The 12,112-nt window shown below is 46.1% G+C and overlaps 1 protein-coding gene and 1 non-coding gene across 2 annotated transcripts in view; one reads left to right on the forward strand and one right to left on the reverse strand.

Annotated features, from left to right (window-relative positions):
* Positions 1–1,336: 1,336 nt before the first annotated feature.
* Positions 1,337–12,112, forward strand: part of ZYG11A (zyg-11 family member A, cell cycle regulator) — a 52,929-nt gene continuing 42,153 nt past the window's right edge. Inside the window, 1 exon segment of the mRNA XM_064370488.1 lies at positions 1,337–1,447. Coding sequence (XP_064226558.1) covers positions 1,337–1,447 — 111 coding nt within the window.
* LOC135273444 (U6 spliceosomal RNA) lies at positions 5,278–5,384 on the reverse strand. The gene has a single exon (XR_010341248.1). It is a non-coding gene; the product is annotated as a U6 spliceosomal RNA (small nuclear RNA).

Below are 12,112 nucleotides of genomic sequence, written 5' to 3' on the forward strand. Positions count from 1 at the left end.
TTAATCCTGACATTAACTGTGTGAGATAAAGCATTCTCATTCCATTTTACTGATGAGGAAGTCGAGCTTCAGGGACATCAAGAATCTTGCTCAAGGTTCTCCAGTAGATGGCTGAGCGGGCATTCTAATTCAGGATTCAAACTCCAAGGCTCAGGTTCTTCAGAACTTTCCTTTTCTAAGGTATTATTTTCTCTTAAATTAGCTCAAGTGTGCTAACTTGTGGAGTTTCTTTCTTGGAGAAAGAAGGGTCTGTCAGGGTTTCTTTCTTGGAGCAGGTTATAGGGTCTTCTCAGGTACTTTTTAGGTAACAAGAAAGCTAAGTAGCTTTTTTGGTAGATACCTGCCAATATTTTGGATTGGTTCTATATTTGATTTATCCAGCGACTCTAGGTGTTGAAACAGAGAGGACTGTTAGGTGCTATTGCCAGATTTTTAGCAGCAAAGTTTTTGAAATATATATTTTAACGTATGAAAGCTTTAAAACATATATACGTATGTAGAAATAAATAATGAATTCATATAGAGTATTCCCCAACTCCACAGAGCTGGTCCTGAGGGAATGTGCTGTCAAGCCCTAAGGTACGCGGCTGGGCGGTGGCAGGTTGGTCTGGGGGGCTGGGAAAGCGGGAGGAGGACGGTTGGCCCCTGGGCTCTGTGGCGGGGGGCGGGTGGGGCTGCGAGGCCTCCCGGGGGGTGGGGTCTGCGGCGGTCCGGCCCCTGCGTGCGCGTCGCTTCGCCCGGCGTTTCAAAAGCCCCGCGAGAGTGGTCGGAGCGTCTTGGCCGCCTCCCCTCCTGGCGGGATCCGGGCCCTGCTGGACGTCGGCTCTCTTCTCGACACCTCGCCGGCGGGGGTCGCCATGGTTCATTTCTTGCACCCAGGGCACGCGCCCCGGAACATCGTCCTTCCCGACGCTCAGAAGGATGCCCTGGGCTGCTGCGTGGTACAGGTGAGCCCTGGTGTGCGGGCGGCGACGCTAACCTCGGCGCCACGTCCGACTCCGGCGAGCGCGACGAGTCTCGGGGGTCGCAGCCGAGTCTCTTGCTGGGGAGTGTGGCCCGCGCGGGGCTGCGGTCTAGAGGCCGAGCCCCTTCCAGGCGCAGGCGTCGCGGCAGGTGCGCGGGGGTAGGCGGCCTGGGCGCCGGGTGCGGGGGGCGTTTCTGCCCGAGCAGAGCGCGTGGACCTTGCTTCCTGAGGCAGCGCGGCGAGAGCCGGGTCCTAGTGGCCCCGGCCAGCCTCAGGATTCCTCGCCCCAGTGCGGGGGGCTGTGAGCTTAGACGTAGGTGCTGGTGGGCATGGCACTCGGCTTGGCCGGTAGTGGACGATGTTTTTGCAGTCATGATCCCCCAAGCCCCAAACCTTGCCCGGTTCTCCTCTAGTTTTGTGGATGCGGCGTCCCGCGGAGGCGGTGACCCTTTGGCCGCTACCAGCCGAGGCCTTTGGGCCCGGGTCGGGCGAGTAGCTCAGCCGGGCTAGGGGAACTGGAACCCGAAGACTGAGATTCTTTGGATTTCGCGCGTCCGCCCCCTCCGCCTCCACCTCCCCAGCCTTTGCCGACTCCCTGTTACACTTACTTAGCTCTGGGCAAAATGCAAACCAAAAGAATGTGAGTGGCCGGGCGCGGTGTCTTACGTCTGTAATCCCAGCATTTTGGGAGGCCAAGGCGAGCGGATCACTTGAGGTCAAGATTTTTTTTCCCTCCCCCCGAGGTCAGGACTTCAAGATCAGCGTGGCCAACGGGTGAAACCTCGAAACCCCGTCTCTACTAAAATACAAAAAGTAGCCGGGCATGATGGCGGGTGCCTGCAATCCCAGCTGCTCGGGAGGCTGAGACCGGAGAATCGCTTCAGCCTGGGAGTCGGAGGTTTCAGTGAGCCAAGATAGCGCCGCTGCACTCCAACCTGCGCGGCAGAGCGAGACTCGGTCTCAAAAAAAAAAAAAAAAAAAAGTGTGTTTAGCGCCTACTGTGTGTTGTCTAGTGTTGCCTTTCTAAAGCAATCCGGTAACCTCTAGTGTTTTGTAGGCTTTGCTAGGCCCCATTTTACCGATGTAGGGAAGTTGGGAGCTTTGAAATTTAGTTGACTTGCTGGTGAACTTGAATTTGACCTCAGGGGTTTTAGACCCCCGACCCTACTTTGGAAAAAACCCGCCAAGGGCCATCCTCTGGGAACTCGAGGGATTGAGTGATCAAGGCTCAACCCAAAATTTATAGAGAGAAGGAAATGTTTTGATTAAGGTTGTGCTTTACATATTAACGTCTGGTTGGAAGACGTTTGTGCCCTGCTATGATCTAGCCTATACTCTTTTGAACTCATTTAGAAAAGTTGTTATATAATTTGTGGATTTGTAATTAATGGAAAACTTGGATTTTTTACTTATGTACTAGCAGCATCTCAAGCACAGTTCTTGCTGCTTGGAATCGAAACACAAAGTTTATTTACAAAAATAGACCCATTTTCTCTGTCTGCTTCTGTGGTTTATTGTTATTATTATTTTTTGAGATGCAGTCTAGCTCTGTCACCCAGGCTAGAGTGCAGTGGCACGATCTTGGCCCACTGCAACCTCTGCCTCCCGGGTTCAAATGATTCTCCTGCCTCTGCCTCCTGAGTAGTTGGGATTACAGGCGTGTGCCACCACGCCCAGCGAATTTTTGTGTTTTTTAGTAGAGAAGGGGTTTCACCATATTGGTCAGGCTGGTCTCGAACTCCTGACCTCATGATCTGCCCACCTCGACCTCTTAAAGTGCTGGGATTACAGGTGTGAGCCCCTGGATTTTTTTCTTTATTCTGTGTTAATTTTTAATAATTTTTTTCTTTATTCTGAATTTCTTTGATAGAGAATTTAATTTTATAGGAATAGGCCGGGCACGGTGGCTCACGCCTGTAATCCCAGCACTTTGGCAGGCCGAGGCAGGTGTGGATCACAAGGTCAGGAGTTCAAGACCAGTCTGGCCAACATAGTGAAACCCCATCTCTACTAAAAATACAAAAAATTAACTGGGTGTGATGGTGTATGCCTGTAATCCCAGCTACTCAGAATCGCGTGAATTTGAGAGGCAGAGGTTTTAGTGAGCCGAGATGGAGCCATTGCACTTCAGCCCTGGCGACAGACAATGCGAGAGTCCATCTCAAAAAAAAAAAGGAATAAACCCCATCTGGTCATGATGTACTGTTCTGGTGTATTGCAGAATTCTGCTCATATTTTGCTGAATTTTTGTTTGTTTTTGAGACGGAGTTTTGCTCTTGTTTCCCAGGCTGGAGTGCAATGGGACGATCTCCACTCACTACAACCTCTGCTTCGCGGGTTCAAGGGATTCTTCTGCTTCAGCCTCTCGAGTAGCTGGGATTACAGGCATGTGCCACCACACCTGGCTACTTTTGTATTTTTAATAGAGACAGGGTTTCTTCATATTGATCAGGCTGGTCTCGAACTCCTGACCTCAGGTGATCCACCTGCCTCAACCTCCCAAAGTGCTGGGGTTATAGGTGGGAGCCACCACACCTTCAGCCTTTGCTGAGTATTTTTTTTTTTTTTTTTTTTTTTGAGACGGAGTTTCGCTCTTGTTACCCAGGCTGGAGTGCAATGGCACCATCTCGGCTCACCGCAACCTCCGCCTCCTGGGTTCAGGCAATTCTCCTGCCTCAGCCTCCCGAGTAGCTGGGACTACAGGCGCGCACCACCATGCCCAGCTAATTTTTGTATTTTTAGTAGAGACGGGGTTTCACCTTGTTGACCAGGATGGTCTCGATCTCTTGACCTCGCGATCCACCCGCCTCAGCCTCCCAAAGTGCTGGGATTACAAGCGTGAGCCACCGCGCCCGGCCCTTGCTGAGTAGTTTTTTAATCCATGTTTATAAGAAACATTGCTCTCCAGAAATCTTTTATCTGAGTTTATTTCATTTTATTTTTATTTGAGACAGGGTATTGCTCTGTTGCCCGGCTGGAGTGCAGTGGTGTGATCTTGCCTCACTACAACCTCCACCTCCTGGGTTCAAGAGATTCTCCTGCCTCAGCCTCCCGAGTAGCTGGGATTACAGACATGTGCTACCACGCCTGGCTAATTTATTTTTGTATTTTTAGTAGAGACAGGGTTTCACCATGTTGGCCAGGCTGTTCCCTGATATTAGTATCAGGATAATGCTGGCCTCAAAAAATGAATTACTTAATTCTTTTATTATTTGAGTTTGTGTAGGATTGGTATTACCTCTTACTTACATATTTAATGGAACTCACCAGTGCAGCCATCTAAGACTGATTTCTTTGGGAGAAGGTTTTCAAAAAAGTTAGTATTTTTTAGATCCTGGTTTCAAGGGATCTTCCCTCCTCAGCCTCCAGAGAAGCTGGGACACCGGCTAAGGGGAGGGGTGTTTAATTATATTATTATCTATTCTATCTATTTCTCAGGGGGAAGAATTTAAGTACATAGTGCTGTTCATTCATTTCACTTTTGTGTTAATAAAAAGGTCCATCACAAAGACATTTCTTTTTTTTTTTTTTTTTTTTGAGACGGAGTTTCGCTCTTGTTACCCAGGCTGGAGTGCAATGGCGCGATCTCGGCTCACCGCAACCTCCGCCTCCTGGGTTCAGGCAATTCTCCTGCCTCAGCCTCCTGAGTAGCTGGGATTACAGGCACGCGCCACCATGCCCAGCTAATTTTTTTGTATTAGTAGAGACGGGGTTTCACAATGTTGACCAGGATGGTCTCGATCTCTTGACCTCGTGATCCACCCGCCTCGGCCTCCCAAAGTGCTGGGATTACAGGCTTGAGCCACCGCGCCCGGCCGTCACAAAGACATTTCTAAATGTATTTGCACTTACTAAACTTTTTCAGTTTTGGTAGCATGTCTTTTAAGGATTTTGTCTGTTTCATCTGAGTTACCAAATTAATTGGCATAAAACTGTTCACAGGATTCTTTTTTTTTATTTTTTATTTTTTAATTTTAATTTAATTTTTTTTTAAAGGCTAGTCAAGTGAAGCAGTGGGAGTGGAGAAGGAGGATTCTTTTATTATCCTGTTAGTGCTTATGGTGTCTGTAATGATCTCTCTTTTGTTTCTGGTATTGATAATTTATGTTTTTTCTCTCCTGTTTTTTTTTCCCCTCTTGGTTATTGTACATAGGGTTTAATAATAAATCTTCAAAGAACCGATTTTTTGCTTTGATTATGTCCACGGTTGGTCTGTTTTCTCTTACTGATTTCTGCTTCTATCCTTAACATTTCCTTCTGTTTACCTTGTGTTTTTTATATTTTAATTTTATTTATTTATTTATTTATTTATTTTAAATATGGAACGCTTCACGAATTTGCGTGTCATCCTTGCGCAGGGGCCATGCTAATCTTCTCTGTATCGTTCCAATTTTAGTATATGTGCTGCCGAAGCGAGCATATTTTATTTATTTTTTTGAGACAGAGTTTCACTTTGTCACCAGGCCGGAATGCAGTGGCAGTCTTGGCTCACTGCAACCCTTGCCTCCCCAGTTCAAGTGGTTCTCCAACCTCAGCCTCCCGAGTAGCTGGGACTACAGGTGTGAGCCACCAATGCCCAGGCTGATCTTGAACTTTTGAGCTCACATCGATCTGCCTGCTTCAGCCTCCCAAAGTGCTGTGATTACAGGCATAAACCACTGTGCTGGCTTTGTTTTTTAAAATCTGTTTCTTTTTTTCTTTCTCTTTCTTTCTTTTTTTTTTTTTTGAGACGGAGTTTCACTCTTGTTACCCAGGCTGGAGTGCAATGGTGTGATCCCGGCTCACTGCAACCTCTGCCTCCTGGGTTCAAGTGATTCTCCTGCCTCAGCCTCCCAAGTAGCTGGGACTACAGGTGCGCGACACCACGCCCTGGTAATTTTTTTTGTATTTTCAGCAGAGACGGGGTTTCACCATGTTAGCCAGAATGGTCTTGATCTCCTGACCTTGTGATCTGCCTGCACTGGCCTCCCAAAGTGCTGGGATTACAGGTGTGAGCTACTGTGCCTGGCCTTTTTAAAAATCTCGGGCCGGGCGTGGTGGCTCACGCCTATAATCCCAGCACTTTGGGAGGCCGAGGCGGGTGGATCACAAGGTCAAGAGATCGAGATGATCCTGGTCAACAAGGTGAAACCCCGTCTCTACTAAAAATACAAAAATTAGCTGGGCATGGTGGCACACGCCTGTAGTCCCAGCTACTCGGGAGGCTGAGGCAGGAGAATTGCTTGAACCCAGGAGGCGGAGGTTGCGGTGAGCCGAGATCGCGCCATTGCACTCCAGCCTGGGTAACAACAGCGAAACTCCGTCTCAAAAAAAAAAAAAAAAAAAAAAAATCTCTTCAAGGTAGAAACTGGTATTAATTTCATACCTTTCTAGTTTCTGATATAAATATTTAGAGTTTGACATTTCCCCTAACACTGATATGGTTAACTCCTATGAATTTTGATTTATTTTACAAAATATTTTCTAATTTCCATTGTAATTTCTTATTTGACCCATGGGATATTTAGAAGTATATTACTTAGTTCCCAAATATTTGGGAATATTCAGCATATCTTCTGTTATTGACTTCTGATGCATTGTTAAAAGTAGCACTCTAGGCTGGGTGTGGTGTTTCACATCTGTAATTCTACCACTTTGGGAGGCTGAGGCAGGTAGATCACTAGAGGTCAGGAGTTCAAGACCAGCCTGGCCAACATGGAGAAACCTGTCTCTACTAAAAAAAATTAGCCAGGCATGGTGGCATGCATCTGTAATCCCAGGTGCTTGAGAGGCTGAGGCAGGAGAATTGCTTGAACCCAGGAGGTGGGTTGCAGTGATGTGAGATTCTGCCTGTGCATTCCAGCCTGGGTGACAGCGAGACACCATTTTAAAAAAAATTGGACACTATGTTTACAGTCCACTTATATTTATTGAGATTTGTCTTATGGCTCAGATATGATCTGTTTTGGTGAATGTTCATTTGCATTTAAAATAAATATATATTCAGGCTGGGCGTGGTGTCTTAAGACTATAATCCCAGCACTTTGGGAGGCCGAGATAGGTGGATCACCAGGTCAGCAGTTCAAGACCAGCCTGGCAAACATGGTGAAACCCTGTCTCTAAAAAAAAATAAAATGAAGACCGGGCATGGTGGCTCATGCCTATAATCCCAGCACTTTGGGAGGCCAAGACGGGTGGATCACGAGGTCAAGAGATCGAGACCATCCTGGTCAACATGGTGAAACCCCGTCTCTACTAAAAATACAAAAATGAGCTGGGCATGGTGGCACACGCCTGTAGTCCCAGCTACTCGGGAGGCTGAGGCAGGAGAATTGCTTGAACCCAGGAGACGGAGGTTGCGGTGAGCCGAGATCGCACCATTGCACTTCAGCCTGGGTAACAAGGGCGAAACTCTGTCTCAAAAAATAAAAATAAAAATAAAAAATAAAATGAATATATATTCTATATTTGGGTATAGTATTCTATAAAAGTAAGTTAGGTCAAGTTAGTTAATGTAAATGTTCTATGTTCTTTCCATTTACTTGTTTTTACTAGCTACTGAAAGGAGAGTGTTAATTTCCAACTGTAATTGTACATTTTTCTTTTTATCATTTTATTTATTTATTTTAGAGACAGAGTCAATGTCACCAAGGTTGGAGTGCAGTGACACGATCTCGGCTTACTGCAACCTCTGCCTCATGGCTTCAAGTGATTCTCGTGCCTCAGCCTCCTGATAGCTGGGATTACAGGCATGCAACACCATGCCTGGCTAATTTTTGTATTTTTAGTGGAGATGGAGTTTCACCATGTTGGCCAAGCTGGTCTTGAACTCTTGATCTCAGGTGATCCACCTGCCTTGATCTCCCAAAGTGCTGGAATTACAGGCCTGAGCCACCATGCCTGGCCTCTTTTTATCTTTTTTTTTTTTTTTTTTTTTTTTGAGACGGAGTCTCGCTCTTGTTACCCAGGCTGGAGTGCAATGGCGCGATCTCGGCTCATCGCAACCTCCGCCTCCTGGGTTCAGGCAATTCTCCTGCCTCAGCCTCCTGAGTAGCTGGGATTACAGGCACGCGCCACCGTGCCCAGCTAATTTTTTTGTATTAATAGAGACGGGGTTTCACAATGTTGACCAGGATGGTCTCGATCTCTCGACCTCGTGATCCACCCGCCTCGGCCTCCCAAAGTGCTGGGATTACAGGCTTGAGCCACCGCGCCCGGCCCTTTTTATCCTTTTAACTTTTTACTTTTAGTTAAGGTGAGGGTTTCTCTATGTTGTCCAGGCTGGTCTTGAACTCTTGGGCTCAAGCAATCCTCTTGCCTTGGCCTCCCATATCCTTTCATTGTTTTGCTTCATGAATTTTGAAGCTACTAGTAAGTTCATATGCATTTAGGAATATTAATTCTTCTTGATGAATTGACTTTTTTGTCATTAAGAAACGTCCATCTTCATCTCTAGCAATATTGTTGTCCAGAAGCCTTATTTTTCTGACATTGTAGTCATTCCAGTTTCCTTCTGTCTAGTGTTTATCAACTGTCTTTATGTTTTAAAGTGTGTCTCTTGTAAACAGCAGTCTTGTGTTTGTATCTAGCCTAACAGCCTGTACTTCCTTTCTTTTTTTTTTTTTTCTTTTTTTGAGGTAGAGCCTCTCTCTGTCACTCAGGCTGCTGGAGTACAGTGGTACCGAGGTGGGTGGATCACCTGAGGTCAGGAGTTCTAGACCAGCCTGGCCAACATGGTGAAATCCTGCCTCTAAAAAAATAAAATAAAATAAAATAAAATTACATCTTTGGGGCCGGGCGCGGTGGCTCACGTCTGTAATCCCAGCACTTTGGGAGGCCGAGGCGGGTGGATCACGAGGTCAAGAGATCGAGACCATCCTGGTCAACATGGTGAAACCCCGTCTCTACTAAAAATACAAAAAATTAGCTGGGCATGGTGGCGCGTGCCTGTAATCCCAGCTACTCAGGAGGCTGAGGCAGGAGAATTGCCTGAACCCAGGAGGCGGAGGTTGCGGTGTGCCGAGATCGCGCCATTGCACTCCAGCCTGGGTAACAAGAGCGAAACTCCGTCTCAAAAAAAAAAAAAAAAAAAAAAAAAATTACATCTTTGGTCACAGTTTACTTTAAAATATACTACTTAATTTTCTTTTTTTTTTTTTTTTTTTTTTTTTGAGACAAGCCCTTGCTCTGTTGCCCAGGCTGGAGTGTAGTCTCATGATCATGGTTCACTGCAGCCTCACAGTCCTGGACTCAAGTGATCCTCCTGCCTTGGCCTCCCAAAGCACTAGGATTACAGGCATATGCCACCACTATACTGCTTCATCCTTTTTTGTTTTTTTCTGAGATGGAGTCTCGCTCTGTCTTCCAGGCTGGAGTGCAGTGGTGTGACCTTTGCTCACTGCAACCTCCAACTCCCTGGTTCAAGCGATTCTCCTGCCTCAGTCTCCCGAGTAGCTGGGACTACAGGCACTTGCCACCATACTTGGCTAATTTTTGTATATTTAGTAGAGACGGGGTTTCACCATGTTGGCCAGGCTGGTCTTAAACTACTGATCTCAAGTGATCACTGGCTTTGGCCTCCCCAAGTGCTGGGATTATAAGTGTGAGCCATTGCGCCTGGCTCCACTGCTTCATCTTAATACTCTTTGATTTTTCTTGCTCTTATCCTATTCTTTGTCCTATAGAAATAATGCATTTTACTTCTCAGAATTGCACAGTATTTTGCTTTTGTTTTGACCAATCAGTTATCTTAAATTCAGAATTAAGGAGAAAAGTTTTATATTTATCCACATTTCTGTTTGCAGTATCTTTTTCTCTAGATCCCAAATATCCCTTGTCTTTTTTTTTTTTTGAGACAGAGTTTTGCTCTTGTTGCCCAGGCTGGAGTGCTGTGGTGCCATCTCAGCTCACCACAACCTCCACCTCCTGGGTTCAAGCGATTCTTCTGCCTCAGTGTCCCAAGTAGCTGGGTTTACAGGCATGCACCATCACTGATGGCTAATTTTGTATTTTTAGTAGAGATGGATTTCTCCATGTTGATCAGGCTGATCTCAAACTCCTCCTGATCCATCCACCTCAGACTCCCAAAGTGCTGGGATTACACGTGTGAGCCGCCACACCTGGCCGGTCTTTTTTTTTTTTTTTTTTGAGACAGAGTTTCACTCTTGTTGCCCAGGCTGGAGTGCAGTGATGTGATCTCGGCTCACTGCGATTTCCACCTCCTGGGTTCAAGCAATTCTCCTTTCTCAGCCTCCTGAGTGGCTGGGATTATATGCATGCACCACCACACCTGGCTAATTTTTGTTTTTTTAGTAGAGGCGGTGTTTCACTATGTTGGTCAGACTGGTCTTGAACTCCCGACCTCAGGCGATCCGCCCACCTTGGCCTCCCAAAGTGCTGGGATTACAGGCATGAACCACGGGGCCTGGCTGGCATGCTTTATTTTGGTAACAATTCAGTGATCATACCTTTTTTTTCCCCCTCTGTGTCCATTCCCCCATCTAAGATTTTTCTTGTTGTTGGTTTTTAGAAATTTGCCATGTTGTTTTTGTTGTTGTTGTTTATTCTGCTTTGGGTCTATTTGCTTCCAAAATCAGTGGGTTTACCTCTTGCATCTAATTTGAACTTAAAAAATAAAATGAAATAAAAACAGACTGGATCTTGCTTTGTCTTTCAGGCCAGTTATGAGCTCCTGGTCTCAAGCAGTCCTGCCACCTCAGCCCAAAGTGTGGGAGGCTGAGGTGGATGGATCACCTGAGGCCAGGAATTTAAGACCAGCCTGGACAACCCCGTCTCTACTAAAAATACAAATTAGGCACGTGCCCGTAGTGCCACCTACTCAGGAGGCTGAGGCACGTGGAGGTTGCAGTGAGCTGAGATCGCACCACTGCATTCCAGCCTGGACAACAGAGCTAGACTCTGTCTTAAAAACAAAAATAAAAATAAAAAATTAAACATAGAGATATCAAATTTGTTTTACTATTCTTTGCACTTAGTGAATTAATTAACTACAATTGAACAGATATTAAACCACAAAACAATGTTTTAGATTCCAAGTATAGGACATTGTCCTTATTAAGTATTATTTATTAAAATATTCTTTCCCATGGTGGCTCATGCCTGTAATTCCAGCACTTTGGGAGGCAGGTGGATCACAAGGGCAGGAGTTCGAGACCAGCCTGACCAACATGGTGAAACTCTGTCTCTACTAAAAATTTTTAAAAAATTAGCCAGGTGTGATGGGGCCCCCTGTAATCCTAGCTACTCAGCAGGCTGAGGGAGAATTGCTTGAACCCAGGAGGCAGAGGTTGCAGTGAGCTGAGATTGTGCCACTGCACTCCAGCCTGGGTGACAGAGTGAGACTCTTCAAAAAAAAAAATTATTTCCCAATTCTTTCTTTTCTTTTCTTTTGTTTTCTTTTCTTTCTGACAGAATCTCGCTCTGTTGCCAGGCTAGAGTGCAGTGGTGCCATCTCGGCTCACTGCAACCTCTGCCTCCTGGGTTCAAGTGATTCTCCTGCCTCAGCTTCCTGAGTAGCTGAGACTACAGGTGCACATCACCATGCCCAGCTAATTTTTGTATTTTAAGTAGAGATGAGGTTTCACCATGTTGGCCAGTATGGTCACGATCTTTTGACCTCATGATCTACCCACCTTGGCCTCCCAAAGTGCTGGGATTACAGGCGTGACCCACCATGCCTGGCCTGGGGTCCTGTTTCTATTGACTTTTTTTTCCCGCTTCTCATGTCTGATATTTTATTTTATTGTAAGCTGAACTTTATGGATGCTATTTTGAGTGTCTATATATATTTTGCAATTCAGAGACTTTGTTTTTTTTGAGACAGGGTCTCACTTTGTTACCCAGGCTGGAGTGCAGTGGCACAATCATGTCTCATTGCCTCACTGCAGCCTTGACCTCCTGGGCTCAAGCAGTTCCCCTGTTGGAGCCTCCAAATAGCTGGGACTCAGGCACACCCTACCACATCTGGCTTTTTTTTTTCCGTATTTTTTGTGGAGATGGGGTTTTGCCATGTTGCCACATCTGATCTTCAGCTCCTGAGCTCACACGACCTACCTGCCTTGGCCTCTCATGCTGGGATTATAGGTGTGAGCCATTGTGCCTGACCAGGAGACTTTTCATATATGTGAGCATGTATGTGCAACCTCACCA

The sequence above is a fragment of the Aotus nancymaae genome, unplaced genomic scaffold (genome assembly GCF_030222135.1).
Source record: "Aotus nancymaae isolate 86718 unplaced genomic scaffold, 86718_ANA_hifiasm-v0.15.2.pri h1tg000007l, whole genome shotgun sequence".
Classification (NCBI taxonomy): Eukaryota; Metazoa; Chordata; class Mammalia; order Primates; family Aotidae; genus Aotus; species Aotus nancymaae.